Raw genomic sequence first — 23470 nt, 5'->3', positions numbered from 1 at the left:
TATAGACACTGCTGCTGCTGCTGCTAAGTCACTTCAGTCGTGTCTGACTCTGTGCGACCCCCTAGACTGCAGCCCACTAGGCTCCCCCGTCCCTGGGATTCTCCAGGCAGGAACACTGGAGTGGGATGCCATTTCCTTCTCCAATGCATGAAAGTGAAAAGTCAAAGTGAAGTCACTCAGTCCTGTCTGACTCCTAGTGACCCCATGGACAGCAGCCTACCAGGCTCCTCTGTCCATGGGATTTTCCAGGCAAGAGTACTGGAGTGGGGTGCCATCGCCTTCTCCGTCTTATCAGTCTACATTATGCTAAACCAATCTGGTTTATGATCCCCCATAATCCACTAAAAAGGTTTTGGAACAGGTTTACAGTGGCCTGTATACTGCCAAGTTTTAAGGACACTGGCTCATTTAATTTTGTGGTAAAATCAACAGAATGATCATCTCTACCTACTTGGCTTCTAGGACACCACACTCTAGATAGGCTTGTAGTACCTCATTAGCAAAGGAGATCAGCTGATTTTCTTTCCTCTGACTTAGCAGAGTACCAAGGCTCAAATCTAGCTTTCTTGCTTCCTCTAAATACATATAGTTTACCTCAAGGATCTTATCCTATCACCTGTCATTAATACTGTTTGAAGGCTTCTGGTGCAAAACTTAGGAGTTGCTTTGATTCCCACTTATTGTCAAACAAGATTTACACATCTAACATACCTCAAATGCTTGATTCTGTTCCCTCCTAAACTGCTTCTCCATGGCCCCTAACATCTTAATCAGCTAGCCTTACACATTAAAAGTTGGCACAGTATTTATGTCTTCCTGTTATCATGCACCTTGTAACTCATTTCCAAATAAAAACCAGAACTATCCATTTCCACCCATCTCACATGTTAACATGTCTCAAACTTTTATCACCTTGCTTTAGTGATTACTCAAGCCTCTAAAATGGCCACTCTGCCTCTCTACTCCTGCTCCCATTTCAACCCACTCTTCACAAAGCATCAAATGGTCTTATCAAAATATCAACTACACTGCCATACTTAAGTCTTCTTTGGCATTCTCATGGCACCTAAGAACAAATCATCTTTGACACAATGGCCTGACTCTCACATCATATGCTCCATACCTGTATCTTCAACCACATCCTACACCACCTCCCCGACCCCACCCAGCACACACAAAAGCACTAGTAAGACCTTAAAAGGACAGCAGTAGGTTGTTTTGATATTCATTATATATCTAATGACCAGCGTGTAAGAGGTAGTAAGCAAATATTTGCCAGTCTGCAAAAGCCATGTCTCCCATCTATTACACTGAAATAATCACAAGAAGCTATAAAATAGACAACACACCAAGTTTGTCACTTGCCTCTCATTTTTTCTAGATATAAAGTGGGGAAATAATGTGCATTCTCTCTACTACCCAGGGGAGCTGTTCTGAAGATAAAATGGTTGACTGTAAGTTCACATAGTGTCGTCTGCGGCAACCCCAGCATCACCTGGGAACTGGATGGAAATACAAATTCTAAGCCCCCATCAACCCAGATTTCCTGAATCAGGAACTCTGGAAATAGGACCCAGCAATAAGCCCTCATTAAGCCCAGTAAGAGATTCTAGTGTACACTGAAGTTTAAAATTTTACATGAAAACACTGTAAAAAATAGAGCCAAACACCAGGTTATGTTACTACTGCCTTGTATTACAAAATCATGTTTGCAGTTCACCAATGGTACACAGTACAATTACAAAGTGGGGTTTTTCATAAAATAGCTTGTGTTGGCCCAGTACTTTAAAACAGAACACCTTAAACATAAACTACCTATGCAGTATCTAAGCAAGAAAAGCATACATAGTATTGCTTAAACAGATATACTAAGGAATACCTCGAACAGAAGATGAAAAGTTACAACTGAAAATTAGAATACTTTATTTTGTTGGGTTTTGGGAAGAGATGTTTTATGGTGCCTCACATGGTTTGGGTATAACGGAACTTATTAATATGTATGTGGGCAATGTGGGATTAACCATAATTTATCTTATACATCTTGACTAACAATGATTCAGATTCCCAACAAACTACTTTATTAGGATGGAGTAAGATAGACGTTCAGGTCATCTGCCTCCTGACACGTTAAATAAAATGACAATTGTGATTTTCAGATTCGACTTCCCTCTTTGGATCAACACTGCCAAGCTGGGTGGGAGTGGGGGAGATCCTAAGCCACAGTCAACAGATACATTAATGTATTCTCTTAGTTTTGTCTTAGCATTTCAGGCTTTATTTACTGACTCCAAAGCTGCAAGAACAGCCGTGTTAAGACCTAAATGAAGCATGAGAGATTAAGAAAATGCCTTATGACTAAAATCTTTATGGGGAGTATTCTTCCTACTGTGATTGATTAGTAGAGACACTTTTGTTTTCTTTGACTGCACCCAATCCCCAACCAGGGATTGAACCCACATCCTTGACAGCGCTAAGTGCAGCGTCCTAATCACTGGGCCACTACTGAATCCCCTGGAGACAGTTTTTAAACAGTGTACAAACAACTGGTTAATTCCTTAGTAAATTTAGTACGTAACAACACAGAGATACTGTGGATTTTCTTTCTTTTTTGCCGTGCAGCATGCAAGATCTTAGTTCCCCGGACCAGGGATTGAATCCCAGACCAGGGATAGAACCTGTGCCCCCTGCATTGGGAGCATGGAGTATTCCCTGCACTGCGAGGGGAGTCCCTAAGAGCTTTCTAAAAAGCAGTTTTAAGTCAACCTCAAATGCTGTATTGCTGATGTTCACCATTCAAGAAAATCTTAAAACATTATTTATATCGTTACATTGTGATGAGGGAATAAAAAGTACCTTCAGGAAGGACTGGTTTACACAATAGAATCCTGCCCAGAGTGTGAACCACTTTTTCCATACCCATCCCATCCTCTCCACCTGTGTAAAAGAAAACAGTAACTTGATGGGGAGAATCCCTTCACAATGTCTACCAAATCATCATGTTGTATGCTTCAAATATCTTACAATTTTGTCAGTTATACCTCAGAAGAGCTGGAAAAAAACAAAAACAAAAAAGGTGTGTTTGTCAGAGTAGGGGAAGAATGAAATAACCTGCAGATTAAGACTGAGATCCAAGTGTTGACATTTAATTCAAACTGTGGATGTTCTGGGATGCTGAGTGATTTTCTTTTTAAAAATGATATAATGAATAACTTTCTTGTTAATGCATATGCTGTTCTCACAGAAATGTACAAGACAGTAAAATGGTCATTCCAAAGTCAGTTTATCTGAAAATGACAAATTATATGAAGTCTATGTTAATCTTTAACTAAATGTTCTTAAAACTTCCTAAGCTCAAATGATATGTCACAAAATAGTGTCAAAAACATGAAGATATAAATAAATTAAAACATTTGGATTATACTGTCAGTTTTAATTTTAATAAAATAGATAATTTCCTACTACATAGAGAGCAAGTCCATCCACTCATTGATAAAATTTTAGAAATATTTCCTATAAAAAGTTTAGTAGTTGATTGGGAATGAATCCATTAGAACATGATGTCTATAGGTACAGTGTTCCCATCCTCACCCCCATTCTTACTAATTTTGAGAAAATTTAAAAATACAGAAAAGTACAAAAAATAAGACAAGATATCCATATACCACAATCCAGAATTAACCAGTATCTCAATATATTTTCTGCAGTCTTTTTTTTAAGAGAAATTGATGTTTATATATAAAACTGAAGTCTCCCTCTAACAGCCCCCTCCCCCACACGCATTCCCTTCCCTTCTCCACTCTTCACAGGCAACCATTATCAAGAGTTTGGTCTGTATACTTCCAACCCATTTCAAAAACACTTAAAAAACATACATACATATATGTATCCATTACCAATATATAGCACTGAAATTCTGTGAGGAAGTTTTAATTCAAATTTACAAAAATGTCATCGTATTATGTCATTCTGCAACTTTCTTTCCCCCTCAACATGACTTTTGAGATCTTTCTAGTACATATAGATCTCATTTATTACACTTTACAGATATACAGTATTCCATCGTTAAGTATTTTCCATTTTGTTCCTGATGGGAATTTGTTCCCAATTAATGAGTACTACAAATCATGCCACAGTAAATAGTCTGGTACATACTTTCCTGAGCATACAAACTCAGAGTAGAATTGCTAGATATTTTTCAATTTGCCATAAGGAATGTTTCCCATTCCCAAGGTCATAACCATTTTACTATATAGCTTTCTCATACTTCTGCTTTTAACCCAATCCCTTTATCTTTGTGTATAGTTCATGTTCTATCCCCCCACCCCACCCCCCAACCTTGGAGAACAAATTACCTCCAAAGCACTTTTAAAAATAGTCCCATTAGCTTCTCAGCTCCTGATGCCTTTTCTATATTATAAATTCTAATAAATGCATAGGTTTTTGCAGAATCTCTTCTGTTCTGCTAAATCAATACCATAGAAGTCTCTTTCTAATGCTTATAGCTTTGTTTTTATTACACTGGTGAAGATCTCCAGATTCATGCAGATGGCAATCATAAAAATGTCTTCCACTCCCAATTTTAGTGGAAATGCATCTTAAGTTTTCAGTATTACCTTTGCAGTATGGTTTTTATTGGATACAGGACTTCAATCATACAAATGTCTTTCTCTTCAAGATGAATTCTCTGGTGTCCTTTAAGTTTTTAGCTTTTGCTTCCCTCATTTGTGATGCCTTCCTTCATTATTTCTGATGTGTTGTAAGGTGTAAATTCCTGATGAACACCTTTCATGATATCCACAGGGTTTTAATGGGTATGAATTTTCTGGTGTCTAATGTGGTGTGACTTCTGGCTGAAAGCTTTCCCACATTCACTACACTGATAAGGCTTCTTACCTGTGTGTATTCTCAAATGTAGAGCAAGGGTTGAGAACTGCGAGAAAGCTTTCCCACACTCATTACAACCATAGGGTTTCTCACCTGTATGGCTTCTCACATGTACAGTAAGAGATGAACTTTGAGAGAAGGCTTTTCCACATACATTGCATTCATACGGCTTATCACCTGAATGAATTCTCACATGTACAATAAGTGATGTTCGCTGAGAGAAGGCTTTTCCACATTCATTACATTCATAAGGTTTCTCTCCAGTGTGAATATTTTGATGTTTTATGAGGTACTTCTTCTGACCAAAAGCTGTTCCACATTCATTACACTTGAAGGGTTTCTCTCCAATATGAATTTTCTCATGCTCAGTAAGGTTTGACTTGCCACTGAAGGTTTTCCCACACTCCTTACATATAAAGGGCTTCTCTCCTGTGTGAGTTCTCTGGTGTCTGATGAGGTTTGACTTCTGAATGAAAGCTTTCCCACAGTCCTTACACTCAAAAGGTTTTTCTCCAGTGTGAATTTTCTGATGGGTAAGAAGATTTTCCTTCTGGCTGAAGGATTTTCCACATTCGTTACATTCAAAAAGCTTCTCTCCAGTATGGGTGTTCTGATGTTTAATGACATACTGCTTTTGGCTGAATGCTTTTCCACATTCATTACATTCAAAAGGTTTCTCTCTATTATGAAAATGCTCATGCTCAGTAAGAGTTGATTTGTGGCTGAAGATTTTCCCACATACCTTACAGGCAAAGGGGTTTTCCCCACTACAAATTCTCTGCTGACTGAGGTGTGACATCTGAATGGAAGCTTTCCCACATTCACAAGGTTTCTTTCTTGTATGAATTTTTTGATAAATGAAAATTTACTTTTAGCTGAAGGTATTTCCACATTTCTTACATGTGCTGGGCTTCTCTGTGTATGGCCTTTCGAATACAGAGTAAGAGATAAGGTTCAAGAGAAAACTTTATCATAATCAGTACATTCAGAGCTCTCTAACTCTAAATTTTCTAAAATATTCAGTGAAGATTTATAACCTTCACTGACTTCTCTCCAGTATGAATTTTCTTCTGCTCAATGAGATGTTATCTAGGTAAAGGCTTTTCAATATTCTTTAGAAGCACAGGATTTCTCTCCAGCCTGACTTCAACATTGAATGAGGTGCAACATACAAATGAAAGTTTTCCCACATTCAGTAAATTCATAGGTTTTCTCTCCAGTATGAATGCTCTGATATCATGTGGGATTCAAATTTTTAATGAAGGCATTTCCACACTGATTTTATACCCTTTTACAAAAAGGGTTATTATTACTACAAGGAGTAAGCTGTGGCAGATTTCCACACTATCTAAATTGATGATTCTTTCCTACACAACTAACTCTAAATTGTGTTTCAAACTCTAGGTTGAAAAAGTTGTTCCCTTAAAAGATAGTCTGATATCAGAGGAAGCACTTTTCCAATTTTCTTAGTCACTGCTTTCTTCTGTCTGTACTTTATTGAAGCTGGATGCAACTTGTCTCCCAAGTCTTGTTGTCAATCTATCCGTTCATCATCTTCTCAAGCTTCTTCTAAATAAAATGGAGTACAAAGAATCATCATTTAAAGCAGTCAATGTATATATAACGTGCTTAGAACTGTGGCTGGCACATGGTAAGCAACCATAAATGTTAGCTTTATGTTATCATTATTTATGAATTTTCCCATTATTAGTAATGAAATTTCAGACTGTGCTTTGGGGGATGAACTAGCTCAAAGTACGAAAGAATCCTCATGATCAATGTCTTCAACTAAATTCTGAGATGGAAACCCTTGAATAGGACTCCTGGTTGAAAACTAAACATTCACATATGTATAAACAGCTCAGAAAACTCTTGAAAAATAACTTAATTTCATAATCCAGCAAATTGAATATAACAAAAAATGAGGGATTAAAAAATAGGATAAAAAGATAACCACATAAAATTGAGAAAGTCTACCAGGGATTCTGAAAAAGGGAAAGGAAAAGCCAACTGCTTCCTTCTAAAACTCCATTCAAAGGACAAGAAAAGGGAAAATGGCACAGACTCACAAGAAAGAAGAATGACAGGCAACATCAATACACACAGGTATTAACAATTTTTTTTTAATAACAAAGTACATAGAGGATTTGACAGAAGGGCTGAGGAAGTTCAAATAACATAAAGGCACTGCAGAAGAGGACACTAATGTCAAGCAAGCAAACCTGTGTCACAAAATATCATAAAGACTCAGGAAATGAAGGGAAATTTTAAGCACCACAAAAGAAGGAATAGTATGTCAGTCATGAGGACAAAGGACCACTCCTTTCACAAAGTCAAAGTTACTCTTTGCAGGAATTTAATCACAGAAGCCTCAGTCTCAGGGACACTCAACAAATGAGATGACAGGTACTATATTGAAAGCAATGGGATGTATATGTAATATGGTGAGACTCCAGCTCCATTCTGTAGTCGATGCCCAAAGTGTTGGAAACTTTGAGCAGGATATGAAAGGACCCTTTTCTGGACAAACTAATAAAAGGCCAGTGAAAAACTTAAATAGGATGCCTCCCATCTAAGATGATACTTATTTGTGGTCATTTTTTTCTGGTGAAACAAAGGACCTGGCCACATCTGATCATGAGAGTAAGACAGTATAACTCAGCAATAGACCCCCAAGTCCATGAGGCATTCTACACTCTACTCTTTATCCACTGACTAGAAGCACCCAGGAACAAAAGAGCTTACCTTTTAGTGAATCACTCTTAAACATGACTGTATAGCCAATACTCCACACACAGCAGAGGAACCCCACTAACATGAAAGATCAACATTGAAGGAAAGCAAGAAACTCTAAGGAAATAAAGGTAAGGCACAGCAAACAACAAAACCCCGAAACCAACTGCAGACAGTTATGAGAAGATATTTTATCAGTGAAACAATAACAGCATTCTGGAAACAAGAAACAGAAAAAGGTCCCTCAGAAAGTAAGACTGGGACAATGGGGTGGGGTGAGAGGTAGGGTAAGGGAAATTGTATTATCATTCACCAATAACAGGGTCTCCACAGTGCAGAAGGATTGCACTGCTTCACTCTAGCAAACTCAGGCATGGCCAGGTGCCTTGTTTGGTCAATGACATATAAACACAGGTGACAACTGTCATTTCCTGATAGAAGTTATAAGAAGAAACATTGAAGGATAAACCAAAGTATAAAATAGCTGAGTAAAAGAAGTTCCAGAAAATAAAAAGGAGAAACTAGTTTAGAGGAAATATTCAAAGAACAAAAAAATGTCCTCTCCTCTAAGTCACGAATCTCCAGACGTCTTAAAAGGTGCACTTGGTACCCTGCACAATAAATAATAAAAGATGAATATCTAGACATATTACTGGGACATTTCAAAACAGCAAAGAGGCAAAAAATGCTTTCAAAAGAAAGAACATACATCATTCAAAGAAAAGAGAATAAAATTTCCCAACAGAAAGACATGAAGCTAGAATTCTGATTGAAAAAAATTTAAGCTTAGATTATCAACCTGAGACAGTCAAGTACAGGCATTTTTCAGTTACGCAAATGCCCAAAACGCACCTTTTCTCCCAGGATGCTATTAGAACATGTGTTCCACCAAAATTACTAGACAGAGATGGTAACAGATATACAATCTAAAAATGAGGGGATGTACAAGGGGGTAAAAAATGAAGTAATTTCTATGTTAATGGTGATGAAAAGCTACAAGGTAAGAGATGACTATCAGGTCAGAGTACAGCCTGGTCTACACTGAAGTAAGAGGACAAGAATTCTAGACTTATTGTCTCCAAAGGGAAAAATGGAGATTTCCCAATGCATGTAACAATGTGGAAACTAGTACTGAGAGGGCTTTGAACTATTCTGAATAGGAAATTTGTGCTTTAGTATAGAAAAATCAAGCAAACAAAAAGCTTGGTGAATATCAAATCCATGAAAAGCAAAAACTATAAAGAATATTAATTTTATACATATACACACATACTTCTGTTGTACACAAGAGGATGACAGTTGTCTCAAGGGAAAGCACTTGGGCAAACAAATTAAGTTGTGAGCTAAACCTAGCCACTTTACTCATGAAGCACCATTTTTTACTTTATTTCATGCTGCACCATTAATTTGCTTTAAACAAATTAATAAATGCCTTACAAACTGTGGTTATTAGGACTTGGGCATTGTTTGGCAAGAACTTTCTTCAGACAAAAAGGTAAGAGAATCATCTCAAAGAAAATAATTGATAGTATATGCTGCCAATGATAGAATTCAAGTTCTCGAACAAAAGTAAAAATTAGGATTTTGGAAAACCTGTTTCTTCCACCATGTGATTGAAACTCCAAAGACTTTTCTAATGAGACTGGTAATGTTAACAAAATATGATGTTTTGATATTGTATGAGTTATGTCAACATTTGTGTGTTCAGTCGTGTCTGACTCTTTGCAACCCCATGGACTGTAGCCCACCAGACTCCTCTGTCCATGGAATTTTCCAGGCAAGCATACGGGAACAAGTTGCCATTTCCTTCTCAGGGTATCTTCCTGACCCAGGGATTGAACCGGCGGTCTCTTGTGTCTCCTGCATTGGCAAGCAGGTTCTTTAGCAGCTGAGCCACCCAGGAAGGCCCTTATATCAACATCTGAAAGAGCTGCAGTTCAGCTGGCCAGAGCATGATGGGTTTCCCTGGTGGCTCAGAGGGTAAAGTATCTGCCTGCAATGTGGGACACCTGAGTTCGATCCCTGGGTTGGGGTGATCTCCTGGAGGAGGGCATGGCAGCCCACTCCAGTATTCTTGCCTGAAGAATCCCCATGGACAGAGGAGCCTGGTGGGCTACAGTCCATGGGATCACAAAGAGTCAGACACAACTGAGCAACTAAGCACATAATGCATGATGTTACAATATCACGCATGGGTCAGAAATCCATTCAAAGTTTTAAGATAAATAGATATTGTGTAAGAGAACAGAAAAACCTGTTATAATTTCAAATCTCACATTGTGGCTAATCTTGAAAAAATTACCACTTGTAAAGTGTTAGTATAGTACCGAAGAATATTCACAATTATCTGAAAAGGCTATTAAAACATTGCTCCACAAACATGCAAAACAATGCCACTCTTCTCACTAAACTTTTTTATTTTGGAAAACTGTTACTTAAGAATTGTAATTTATAAGTTTATATGTAATGAAATTATTATTTGAGTTTTTTAAATTAATAAATGTTTTCGAAAGTTTCTCAATTTTACATTAAATAAACATCATAAAAGTCCACATAATAAACCAAAGCCCTTTGGAGGCCCTCAAGTTTTAGGACTGACTATAAATGTTACTGCTCATGGGTAATGGGTTACATTCTGTGATGAGGAAAATGTGATAATGGTGATGATTACACAACTTTGTGAATATACTACAAAACACTGAACTGTATATTCCCAAAAGGGTAGACTTTATGTTATCTGAATTACATCTCAATAAAGCTGTTTTTTTTAATTAAAAAAAAAATGTGAAGCGTTCCTAAGACCAAAAAGTTTTAAGAACTGATGCCCAAAACATTTCTCATTATTCATTCAACAAATACCTTCTTCTACCTTCTTCTTACTGTGAGTCTGGCACAGTTCTAAGCTCCAAGGATAAAAAGCATCGAACAAAACTGACAAAACTTTCTGCACCCATCAAGTTTACATTCTAGTGGACAGAAAAAAAAAATAAAAGAGAAGGTTTGTTAACAAGTTTTAACTGCTATGGGAAAAAATTGGTGAATGGATAAAGAGTTATAGTTTCAGATAGAACAGCTTCTGAGAAGGTTAAGATTCATGACCTGAAGGAAGAAAGAGAGTGATCCTTATAGATGCGTGGAGGAAGAGCATTCTAAGTAATGGTTAGGTTCAGAAGCCCTGAGAAAAAGCCTACCAAGCATGTTAGGTATGCAATCAATGAGTCACAATTAGGCATATTACGTTCCTTATGTCCCTTGGTTTAACCCAACCCCTTCCTATATCTTAGGCTTCTTATAATCTATAGAACCTCCTGGAAGCAGCTCCAGTAACAGGCTCCTAAAGACTTCTCCAATCTTGTCTTGTACTCCTAAACATCTTTTGCTTAACTTCTATTCACAATCACACTTCACTTTTCTTAAGTGTTTCATATGAAGTATTTTTAAATCCAAATTTCTACATAGCTAAGTCAATATACTATAATCTGAGATGCTGGATTGCAGTAATGGCTGTACTCCTTTTTTCTTTGGATGGCTGACAGTTAAGTATTTTTTAAATACAGGGGGCAAAAAAACAAAAAACAAGAGACATTACTTTGTCAACAAAGGTCTGTGTAGTCAAGGCTATGGTTTTTCCAGTAGTCATGTATGGATATGAGAGCTGGACTATAAGGAAGACTGAGCGCCGAGGAATTGATGCTTTTGAACTGTGGTGTTGGAGAAGACTCTTGAGAATCCCTTGCACTGCAAGGAGATCCAACCAGTCCTTCCTAAAAGAGATCAGCCCTGGGTGTTCACTGTTAGGACTGATGTTGAAGCTGAAGCTCCAATACTTTGGCCACCTGATATGAAGAGCTGACTCATTTGAAAAGACCCTGATGCTGGGAAAGATTGAAGGTTGGAGGAGAAGGGGACGACAGACGATGAGATGGTTGGACGGCATCACCGACACAGTGGACATGGGTTTGGGTAAACTCCAGGAATTGGTGATGGACAGGGAGGCCTGGCGTGCTGTGGTTCATGGGGTCACAAAGAGTGGGACACAACTGAGCGACTGAAGTGAACTGAAGGTATGATAATAATATTTTTGTTATGTGGGCCCCCCCCCACATAACATTATTTTTAGAAAATGCAAACTTCATTAATTAGGAGTTATATGTCATGCTGTTTCAATGCACACAATACTCATGCACTAGGAAACAGATGCATCAAACACGGAAAAATACATATTACTGGATCTATGTGGTGGATATACAGTAGATCAATGTACTCTTCTTTCAATGTTTTTACTGTTTGAAGATGTTAAGAACAGATCTAAAAAAAATCCTTCTACAATAATTCAGATTATTTAACAAGTTATTGCACATGTAATCAAAATTTCAGACAGAAAAAATAAAATATTGGCCTTTCTTTCAACAGGTCCATATGATAGATTCCACACATAAAAGTAAAAAACAGGTTAAGATGTTTACTGAGGACTTGTGAATTTCTGTCCAAAATGTGAAGTAGGATGGACAATAATATGGTAGATCAATAAAAGAGGAATTAAGTAACAGGTTTAAATAATCAGGAACTGAAAAGGTAGGGAATTTCATAATCAAAGGCCAAGATTCAAATAACTTTATAGAGAGAAGGAAATATGTTCACATTACACTCACAGGGTTAATATGTCCTCTCCTGTATCTTTTAAAAGGTTTGACTGACCATGTCATAATGACCAAGAGAAAGGAAATGATCTAGACCTAATTTGATGTGACATCTGGACCTGAAATAATGAGCTGAAATCTCTAACACAATGAAAATGAAGTCACAATTGGATAATTGTTTATCCCGTAAATAGGTAAAATTATGGTGGGCAAGACAGAAAGGCTGGAGGTGCAAAAATACAGACAGATATTATAGAAAGCTTGGGACTTGGGGTGGCTCAGATGGTAAAGTGTCTCCTACAGGGGAGACCTGGGTTCAATACCTGGGTTGGGAAGATCCCCTGGAGAAGGAAATGGCAACCCACTCCAGTACTCTTGCGTGGAAAACCCCATGGATGGAGAAGCCCGGTAGGCTACAGTCCATGAGGTTGCAAAGAGTCGACACAAAACTGAGCGACTTCACTTTACTTTCCTTTTACTTCTAACTTCAGAATGAATGAGTCATTTCTGAGAATTAATTTATAAAAGGAAAGAGGAAAAGCAGAATGCAGAGTTCCAGAAGACATGTCCAATAAGAAGATAGAGCGAAGGGGGAGAAAAAAGCAAAAGATGGGGAAACACTTAGATACAGCAACAAAAGCACCCATAAAGCTGAATCTGGAAAGAACTCCTAGAAGGGTGACTCAAACATATCATAAGTAGATCCTTTCCTCTAAAATGGTAAAATAAAGACATGTTGGGATTTCCCTGATGGTCCAGTGGTTAGGACTCTGCCCTCTCGCTGCCAAGGGCCCAGGGTCAATCCTTGGCTGGGGAACTAAGGTCCCATAAGCCTCAAGGTACAGCCAAAGAAGCCAAAAAGACATCTCTGCTCACTTTCTGTCTGAGAAGGAGAAAGATAAAGACTAAAAGGAAAAACTGCATTGTTGGTAAAAGTAGTAAATAGCTATAATTCTAATGTCCTACTAGGAAGAATATGAGTAGGCAGCTGTCACTGCTATTTTTAAGAAGAGCTCTTATGCACAACACTCTCCAAAAACAAACGGCACAGTCTCAGGGGGTCACATCACCACCTCCTAGTTTCTAACAACAGAATCTAGGAATGCGGGCTGGATGCAGGAGACTTGGGACACAACGGCATCTCTGAGTGGTAAGAAAAGTAGAAATGAGCAAGAAGTGCAGACACTGCCACTGATGAAAGCAGCCTGTCAGTATAGTAAAACATAAGTCTTGTCAACTTTCTAGGTTCCCTAAATTCCTGACTTTCCAGCTCCCTAGATTCCTGACTGCCTACCTGAATATGCACTTAGATGATGCATCAGTAGATAGGACACAATTAACAAGTCCATAAGAAAATGCTTGATCGGTCTCCCAAAATTCCTGAAGTCTTCTTGTATCATCCTTGTCTAGTTAAGTCATCAGTAACTTCTCTTTCTCTCATATCCAACATCAAATCAGTCAATCTTTCAACTATTCCTTTAAACCATCTTAAAAATCTGACCACTTGTCACTAAGTATAACTATTACCTAGATCACTGCAGTAGTGATCACTCACATTAATCTCCTAGCCTTGGCCCCCTATACCATATTTTCTTTATAGCAGCTCAAATTTAATTCTGATCTTTTCACTCCTCACCTCAAAAAGCTTTGATGGCCTCTCAAATCACTCAGAATAAAGGCCAAAGTCTATGATTTGGCCTGTTACCTAACCAAACCCTTTGTCACTCTGCTCAAGCCCACAGCCCTTATCACTATTTCTGTAAGAGGAAGCTCCAGCCTCAGAGTTTTTAAGACTTTTTGTTCCTTTTGGCTGAATGCTCTTCCACCAAATACTGCATACCACACTCTCATACTCTTAAATGTTACTCTCTTAATGAGACCTTTCCCTGACTAACTTATTTAAAATTATAACCTCCAACTGGCCCTCACTATGCCAGTTTTCCTTGCTTTATTCTTCTTCATAGGACTCACCACCATCTGATAGAATACATTTTTTACCTATTTACTCAGTCTTTCTTCCCCAATTAGAATGTAGACCTCAAGAGGGAGGAATTTTTGGCTGCTTGACTCACTAACATTTCCCTAGTACCTGAAATGGTGCTAAACACAAATCATGCAGGAAATACTTACTGAATATATCAATATACCATGTTGGTAGATATGTAAATTGGTTTATTTCTTTTCAGCACAATGTGCCTATTTCTATCAAATCTATAAATAAACTTAACTTTGACCCAGCATTTCTACTTGGAGTCAATTAGGATGTAACTGTATCTGCACATCTCTGCAAAGCAATATAAACAAGTATATTCACTTGCATCTTCACTCACACAAGTCTGGAAACAACCTAAATGCCCATTAGAGGCAGGTTAAATGAATTAAGTGTTGATGGAGAAAAGAAAACTATGTACACAGTAGAATACATACCATCATTTAAATGAAAAGACTGAGTGCTTATATATATTTGTACCACAGATACATTAATACATGCTTGTTTATTCACAGACTACCTCAAGAAGAATCCATGTGAAACTCTTAAGTGATTACAGCTTTGAAAAAGAACTACAGGACCAAAGGTCAGATGTTTTCACTGATGTTCAAAAATTTTTTACAAATTCATGTATTGTATTAAATATAAATACAGACTCATCCATTCATCTATACACACACACATAGCAAAAAAGCAGAACTGATTTCTACAGCAAAAACTTCTGAAAAGAGGTACATTAGGGCAGAAGGGAAGGAGGCAGTTTATTGATATAGTAATGGGGAAAATGGATAAGAAGACAACAAGAAGTGTGATTACAGATGTAAAATATGATGCTGAAGCATTTAACCACTGAAAAAATGAGAGAAATTGGTAAGTAATAAAAAGGAAACTAAATATCAGACAATATGTAAACCTAACATATTAAAAGACAACGCACAAGGAAAGGCGCTTACACACACCAGGAGGTATGAGACTGAGGGTATCATGGAAGACAGAACAATCAGAGAGGCAGAGGGAATGAAGTGTGAAGGGCTGACGTGCAGAATAAAAATAAGGGCACCTGGCCCTCTAGAATCTGATTAAAGGGACAGACTACTGAAAGAAAAAATGATGACTAGAAATGTCCTTCAGGTTTCTAAAGACTTACTCTAAGACTAGGGCTGGTAACGAAGCTTTTCAGAAGTGCTGACTGAACAACTGTGATGTGCCTGGTTGTGATGCACTCACCTGAACAAACTTCCTTTCCACTTCTTTCTCCACCATCCAGAGTTCGTCTTCGTGCTTCAACAGAGGATCACATCCAGCCTGATCAGTTCACAACCTGCTACTGGGGAAATGACACAGCACTAGAATGTTAATGCTGGAGCCAAAGTTCTCTCCTAGAACTCGGCTGAGCCCTGGGGCCTCCCGGCCTTCTGAAGGATGAGGACGGTGCACAAGGAAATGACCCTGCGAAAAAGAATAAAGTAATAACTTTTTGCCTTAAGAGATTAAAGCACATACAACTATATAAGCAAAGGTACTATCTGGATCCAGAATTTCAAAGCCATATACTCATTAAACCATTTAAGGCTCCACACACCCAGAAATGGAGAAAGAGAGGGGGAATTTATTTTGAGAATTTGACTTACATAGGAAAAGCTGTTCACATCTTACATGACTGGCTGCTACTGTTCTCTAGCACCACACTTCTATGTAGGTTCCTAAGTATGATTTTAACTGTGACCCTGACTCTTGGATGAAATTTAATATTCATTATCTAGAACAACATATGCCTATCACAACTAAGTCACATAAATAAAGTTGTTCTTGACAGTATTTAGGAACAAAAACTGAAAAAGTGTTCCTGGATTCCTAATATTTGATTGCAATATACTCTAAATGAAACTATATATTAAAAAGGTCCTATAAATATGCTCACCCACACATTCAAAACAACAACAAAAAAAGTTATGAACATTATTGGGACAATAGACAAAATCTGAATACAGACTTTGAATTAATAGTATTAATATTATAGTTTCTGATTTTGATTACTGTACCATGATGATGCATAAGAATGTCCTTGTTCTTAGAAAATTTACGCTGAAGTATTTATAAAGGGAGCAGTATACAACTTAGTCTCAAATAGTACAAAAAAACCTACACATTTCTGGAGAATTAGAGAAGGAAAAAATAAGGCAATTTAAAAAGTAAATGGTGAATGTGGGTAAAGTGTATATGGGACTTCTCTGTACACTGCACTCTTCTCTAGAAAGGGTACATGCAACTTCCCTATAAAGTTGAAATTATTAAAAAAAAAAAAAAAGCAAAATCCTAACAAATACAAGTTACTACTTATACACTCTATCTACTATGCATGGTGAAAAAGCACAGTCACCAACTTGTACTGGGGTATGGCAGATGGAAGGCTCAGAGCCTGACTTAAATAGTAATGTACACAGAGATAAACATGAGAGTGTGGGTTGCCTAGAAACAACCTGCAAGAAGAAGGAGATCAAGTTTGATCTCCTGGACATTCAGAGTGTCAGGTTTCTAAGGAACATGCAGGCAAATATATCCATTAGGCAACTGCATACATAAACGGGGAGCTCAGAACAGCCTAGAATGGAAATGGCAATCTGTCAGCTGTCAGACTATAACTGCTGCTGAAGACAAGTGAAATGTTATGCAATTGTTTATAGAGAACATACACAGTATGTGAATGGTCAAGGACAGAATCCTAGGAACACCAATGGTCAAGGAGACAGGCAACATTTCACAGGAGCAAGGTAACTGCTTAGTTTCAATGTTTTAAGTACTTTTCCTTAAAACCATACAAAATATTAAGCAAAATGGGTTAATGGGAAGAGGGGAGTAAGGGGCAAGCAGCTAGCCCACACATTACACCTGTAGTGAAAGTAGTAGGGAGAATTTAACTCTTAAATTATATGTCAGTGTGGCCCCAAAACCTAAAATAGCAGATGTGGTACAGGAAGGAAAATAGTGTGTGACAGTGTAGCAAGAAAGACTAAGATAATGGTGAGAGTTCCTTAAGGTAGCAGACCAGAAAGATTCATTCTCAGAATGAGGAATTCACCCTGAGTGAGAACTGTGATAATCAACAAGGCTCATGACAAAAAAAAAAAAAAAAACACCCAAACTCCATGTTATCTTTACCAAAGGAAAACCCACATAGGGGGCGTAAAGAGTAAGTTGCAAAAAAAGCCTATGAAGAACTGGGAATGCTGAGGGAGATTCTAAGGACTTAGGGAGTTCAGAAATCCACAGCTGATATTTCCTTACAGAATGAGTCTTACTCTACGACGTAATCAATGAGAGTAAAACCTAGATTAAACCGAAAAAGACTGAAGGGGAAGCAGAACAGACTTAAAAAGCACTTGGGAGTGGGGTGACCCCAGATTCAGAAACCTCTAAAAGTAAATGCATCATCCTGGAAGGCAACTACTATGAAGATTTATAGGAAACAGAAAGAGAAAGATAGAGGTCGGCCTCAACCAAGTTAGGGTCAACACGCCGGAGCCTTCTGCTTTTAAACACTAGAAGAGGCAGGAGAGCTTTGAAGCACAGAAGGCTACTATGTTTCCTTCCTGGTACTTGTCTAGGAAAATCTACCTCCTACAAACACGGCAAATACTTTGTGCCTATACAAGGATGCTTTAAGAAAAACAGTGGCAACCAACAGCAGAATTTTGCAACAATTAAACTCACCTGAAAATTACTGCCACAAGTACATAAAAAAAAGAAACACAATGTAACAAAATTATTTTTTGAAAAAGACAAAAACTTTAAGCAAACAAAAGCTATAAAAAGAACCCAAAAGATAAATGGAGAAAGTGAGTTACAAAATGGTCACCCAAAAGGAGGAAATGGAAAAACAGAATATGAATGGGTATCTTATTTTTGTTCTGTTTGATGTTTTAAAGACTGTAGTTATCAGAGTTTAGAGAGATTTTTATTTCCTTGATTAATGTGATCTTTCCTGGTTGTTGTATATGAGGCATGGCAGTGGTCTCAGTTTTAAACTCTTTATTTCTACTCACACCTCCAGAGATCCAGGCAGGAGGGGTAATATTTACACATATAGGTCATCATAATCTACATCTGACCACAAAAGCCAGCATCTTATCTAATACAAAAACATTGAGGGCATTTCTATTAATTTCTAAATAAACATAAGGATGCTCAACGTCTCATTTTTAAATGTAATTATAAACAATAATAGGTTAAGCGGGGAATAAAATTAACTTATAGAAACCAACAAGCTTTACATTATATACCACAACAAAGACTCCATTCATAACAGCAATAGATAAAGGACCTAGAAATAAATTTAGTAAAAAGTGTCTAAAATTTATATGAAGAAAATGTTAAGACACTCTAAAAGACCCGAAAGGAAACTAGCATATATACAACGCACAACATGTACACGGAAAGGACTATTCAACACTATAGTCCCTTTCCCTAAAATTCTTTTACAAAATTTAATGCAATATCAATTAGCTTTTTCCTAGAACTAGACAAGCTGATTCTAAAGTTTACATAGAAAAATAAGTGAGAATAGTTAAGAAACTGAAAAAGATAAGCAATAACAGACCAACTATAATAGATATTAAAATCATAAAGCTCACACACTACAAAGATAAATATGGGTGCACGGATACAGACTGGAAGACGGATGAGAATATAAAGTCCAGAAACAGACCAAATCCATGAAAACTTAGTACATGATCAAAACAAAGAATCTTAAGAGAATAGAGTTAAAGGTCTTTTAATATTAATGGTGCTGGAAGTACTGGGTAGCCTACTGGAAAAAAATATAAACCTGGATGCATACCTAAAGATCATATGCTAGGCTATGAAAACTCATAAAAATTATAACCTTGTAAGGATTTGAAAGTAAAGATGAAACCGGGAGTGAGAAAGGCTTTCTATGACCGTAAATGAAAAGACCAATTAACTAACATCATTTTAACTAACTGATAAACCTAAAAACAAAAACTTCCTGATTTCACATGATTTTTAAAAAGAAACTACCACTGAACAATATCAAAACACAAATTTAAAACGTGAAAAAAACCTGCAACTCATCTCACAGAGGGCTAACCTTTCTAATGTAATTTAACAGTTCCTAAAAGGAAGAGGCACTCTACAGTAAACGAGGAAAAGGATATGGACAGTTCCCATACAAGTACATGTGGCCTTGAAAGGTACTCAACCACACCCATAATAGAGACGTAAATTAAACCTACATTTAGATATCAATTTTCACTCATACTTTTGGCAAAAAATAAAACATTCAACACTACACTCTGATGCTAAGGTTCTAGGAAGAGAACTGTTCTTGTAGATAGCTAAAAAGAAATTAAAGTACTTAGCCCTATGTGCAACTCCACTTGCAGCAATCTACTTCAGATATAATCAAGGGCCTTCCCAAGTGGCGCTAGTGGTAAAGAATCCTCCTGCCAACACAGGAGAACCTTCCCTAAGTACAAAATGACACAGGTGAAAAATTACTCATCACTGCAAGTAATTAGTAACGGCAAAAGATTACGAATAACCCAAATGTCCAGCAGCAGAATCAGCTACAGTACACACACACACAAGGCAGTTAAAAATCATGTATATGATTAAGAAAGGTATCTCCAGGATATATTGTGAAGTGACGAAAAAGAGGAATGTACAGAATGCATCTTTTACATAAGGATGGAGGACAGGAGGGAAGAATAAATATACACGAATGGCCCAACAAATACAAAATCTACTTGAAAGATAAACAATAAAAAAGAAACTATATTTAATTGGGACAGAGATGAATGTGATGGGGAGGAGAGCAAAATGAGATCTCTCTATGAGATATAGTTTTTGTTGAAATGCATTATCTACTTTTTTATATAATCAAATTAATTTCTTAAAAAGCAGTCCCTAAACTGGAAACAAATTGAAATACAAGAACTCAACTGTGCATTAACTTGGTAATTAACATAATTCCTCAAAACAAAGATTTATTTCAAATGACTTTAAAACAGAGAACTTTGACTCTACATCTTTAGTGTACTCAGTGGAAGGGCAAAAATAGCTACAAAGAAAATTTTCACAGGATACAGTACGTTTATGGTTACTACACTACCAACATTATTATTTTGAAACTGCAGAATAAAGCAAATAAGCCCACACTTGTATTAACCTATTCCAAATTTTTTTACCATAAAATACAATTAGGAGCCATTGAGGTAAAAATCCTGAAACATTTAAACTGAATTAGAAATACTACTATGAACTCACGATTTTTAAAAATGGGTTTATTCATTCTGTCTATGAAATGGCCTTGAAACAATGTTACCTCTGCAGCAATGAGAGCATCTAGCATCCAGATCTTGGTCTCCAATACCATTCTCCAGTAAAAGGAACCAGAGCTCCTTGGAGAAATGGCCAATTCCAAGTTTGGGAGAGAAGGTACAAGGTGGGCCTGAAGTGGAAAAAGCTTTCAAAGTTAAATGGTGGCAAGTTAAAATGAGACAGGAGTTAGCAAGAAGGAAGGCCCACTGAATAAAATTGTGATACTATGACTATCAGAAAGAAAACTAGCTGTAAGAGCACAACTTTAAAATGATTAAGGAAGAAAAAAACAGGATAAATTTGATACAATTTAAGGTAGCAATCAAATAAATGTAAAAGTAATGAAAAAACTAGAAAATTATCACTTTGCAAGCCTGAAGAAATTACTGCTGATTCAGCTAAAGGATTATTTATTGGGGTTAAAACCATTCATTAAATGATCGACAAGGAATGAGCAAATTATGAAACCATAAAGATTACATTTTGGTCATGAAGGAGAAAATACAATCACTTGTGGCAGATCAATCATGTATTTCTCTCCTGTTATTATGTATGCAATTTGAAGATCACCTCCAATGTAGTCTGACCCAAAATAACTCACAATTAGGATGTGTAAAAAATACCACCAGAAGCTCTGACTTAACCACGAAACCATGAGAAAATAACCATCATGGAAATCAAAGAACAAAATCTCATAAATGAGGCAGTGATGAGTTGCTAAAGATGAGTGTAACCTGAACAAAGAATTCTAACTTCCTCATTCCAGTTATAAAAGGAAATGTCAAAAAAAAAAAAAAAAGGCTTAAACACAGCAATTTAAAAAGAGTATCTGCATATCTGAATCTTTCAGGAATCTGAATCAGAAATTTTTACCAGAAACAGTAAGAATAACTGTACAATTTCTGAGGAATTTTTTCTCCCTTTCTGTATTTTTAAATTGTTATTTTATATTGGAGTATAGTTGGATTATCAATGACATGTTAGTTAAAGGTGAACAGCAAAGAAATTCAGTTATACCCATAAAACTAGCCATTCTTTTTCAAATTCAATCTCCTACTGATGGACATGAATTGTTCCTAATATTTTCCTATGTGAAACACTGTGCCTGTATCACCTCATGTAAATTCAGGTACGTGTATAGAATTAATTTCCATCTGTAAAATAACTAGGTCAAAAAGAAAAGTAGTTATTATATATATTGCTGAAGTGCCCTTCATAGGCCTGCGTCCTTCTAATACCAATACTATTTTAATTTCTGAGGATATAAAATGTTAAACCATCAGGGGAACTCCCTGTTGGTCCCCAGTTAGGACTCTGAGCTTTCACTGCCCAGGGTGTGGGTTCAATCCACACCCTGGCTGGGGAACTAACATCCTGCAAACTCAGCAGTGTCGCCAAAAAAAAGTAAAATGTTACTGTTGGGTTCCCACACCCCAACTGCTTTTCTTTTTGAGTTTTACTGGCTATTCTAGCTTGTCTATTTTTCCATATTAAGTCCAGAATCAGCTTAATCTAGGTCCCCCCCCCCAAAAAATTTGGGGATACTTTTATTGGGATAACATGAAAAACACTATTTTTGTTCCTATCTTACATTACGCCCTTCAGCAGTATTTTAAAGTTCTTTTCCGGTAGTTTTGCATACTTAAGCTTCTTCCTCAATTTTTAAAAAACTGTTGTTGTAAATAATGATTTTCCTCTATCATATCTTCTAACTGGCAGTGGTTTGTCTATCTGAAGGCTACTGATGTGTAGGTATTGATTTGGTACCCAATTATTTGAAATACAAGAAGGATAACTGTAGGAGATTCCTCAGAAAAAGTACCTTTGTTACTTCACAAAATCCATAACCCGGGAAAACGCATTTAGCAGTCAGGATACCTAACTGGTCCAGATTCATGGATAAACATTGCAGGAATTAGTTTTTTCAAAGAACGAGGATAACAGTGCCGAATCTAGAACCTCAAACCCTTGACTCCCCAGTTCTCGGCTCCTGCGCAATAGGACACTGCTTCTAAAAACGGAACGCTGATATTTACTCTAAGACTTAACAGCAGTCCTATTAAAGGACCCCAAAGATCAGGACATTGGAGACCATTTGAAGCAGGCTCCTCCTAACAAAACTATCCTTTGAAATATTCTTGTTTAAAACACACACACACACACACACACACACAGTGATTTGCCTTCTACCCAATTAAAAGAAAAAGCACTTTTATACCAAAACCCATTTTAAAATTATTTACCACTTAGCTTTCATAGACCTTCAATCTTCAAGTAAATAAGATGTTCCAGAAAGATGGCACCGTTAATCATCAGCACTTTCGACAAGGGAAGTGCCGCTCGGATGTTATTCTCTCAGTGCTGGTCTCCTACATCTCTGAGAAGCAGCCATACAATCCCGTACCCACAGTTTCTCCCTCAACACTCTCAAACATCCGGTCAAATCTGCGGTCAAACTCAGGGTCACGCATCGCTCGAACCCTCCCCAGAGGCCCCCACCCCCACCCTACATGTAGGCCAGCAGCTCTTAAACCCACTCCACACTCTCGCCCAGCACCCCAATAGATCCGGAATCCTTTCCTTCAACCTCCCCAACCCCATCGGCCCAAGACGCCCACATCCCACCTCCTATTTTCGCGCCACGTGGACCCAGGGGCCGGACTGACCCGCGGACAAAGACCAAAATGTCCACTCGGTGCGCTGCGCCTGCGCACTCCGAGGGCGAGTGAGCCCTCCCAGAAGTCTTCACGACGCGGCCCGCACGGTCACGGTGGCCGAGCACAGGCTGGTATCTGATTACTTTCTGTCAACAGCAACGGCGCTTTCCCGGCCTTGGACTACATTTCCCTTAAGGCTTTGCTGGTTGACACTGTACGTCTCTCCG

General features: G+C 37.5%; 1 protein-coding gene across 7 annotated transcripts in view; it reads right to left on the bottom strand.

Moving 5' to 3' along the window:
* Nucleotides 1-1674: 1674 nt before the first annotated feature.
* Nucleotides 1675-23470, bottom strand: part of ZNF146 (zinc finger protein 146) — a 69982-nt gene continuing 48186 nt past the window's right edge. The window contains exons 1-3 of one of the 7 annotated variants that reach the window (XM_061386074.1): nt 23212-23303; nt 15475-15696; nt 1675-6450 (exon numbers count right to left, since the gene is read on the bottom strand). In XM_061386074.1, coding sequence (XP_061242058.1) covers nt 4805-5683 — 879 coding nt within the window. In that variant the 5' untranslated portion in view covers nt 5684-6450; nt 15475-15696; nt 23212-23303 and the 3' untranslated portion in view covers nt 1675-4804. Of the gene's footprint in view, nt 6454-15474; nt 15697-22408; nt 22795-22829; nt 23027-23211; nt 23304-23470 lie in introns of those variants that run through there. The other 6 variants (XM_061386070.1, XM_061386076.1, XM_061386075.1 and 3 more) reach the window with 6 other exon arrangements.

The sequence above is a fragment of the Bos javanicus genome, chromosome 18, assembly GCF_032452875.1.
Source record: "Bos javanicus breed banteng chromosome 18, ARS-OSU_banteng_1.0, whole genome shotgun sequence".
In the NCBI taxonomy this organism is placed as follows: Eukaryota; Metazoa; Chordata; class Mammalia; order Artiodactyla; family Bovidae; genus Bos; species Bos javanicus.
The sequence above is the reverse complement of the archived record's forward strand: the minus strand, read 5'-3'. Positions and strand labels throughout refer to the sequence as shown.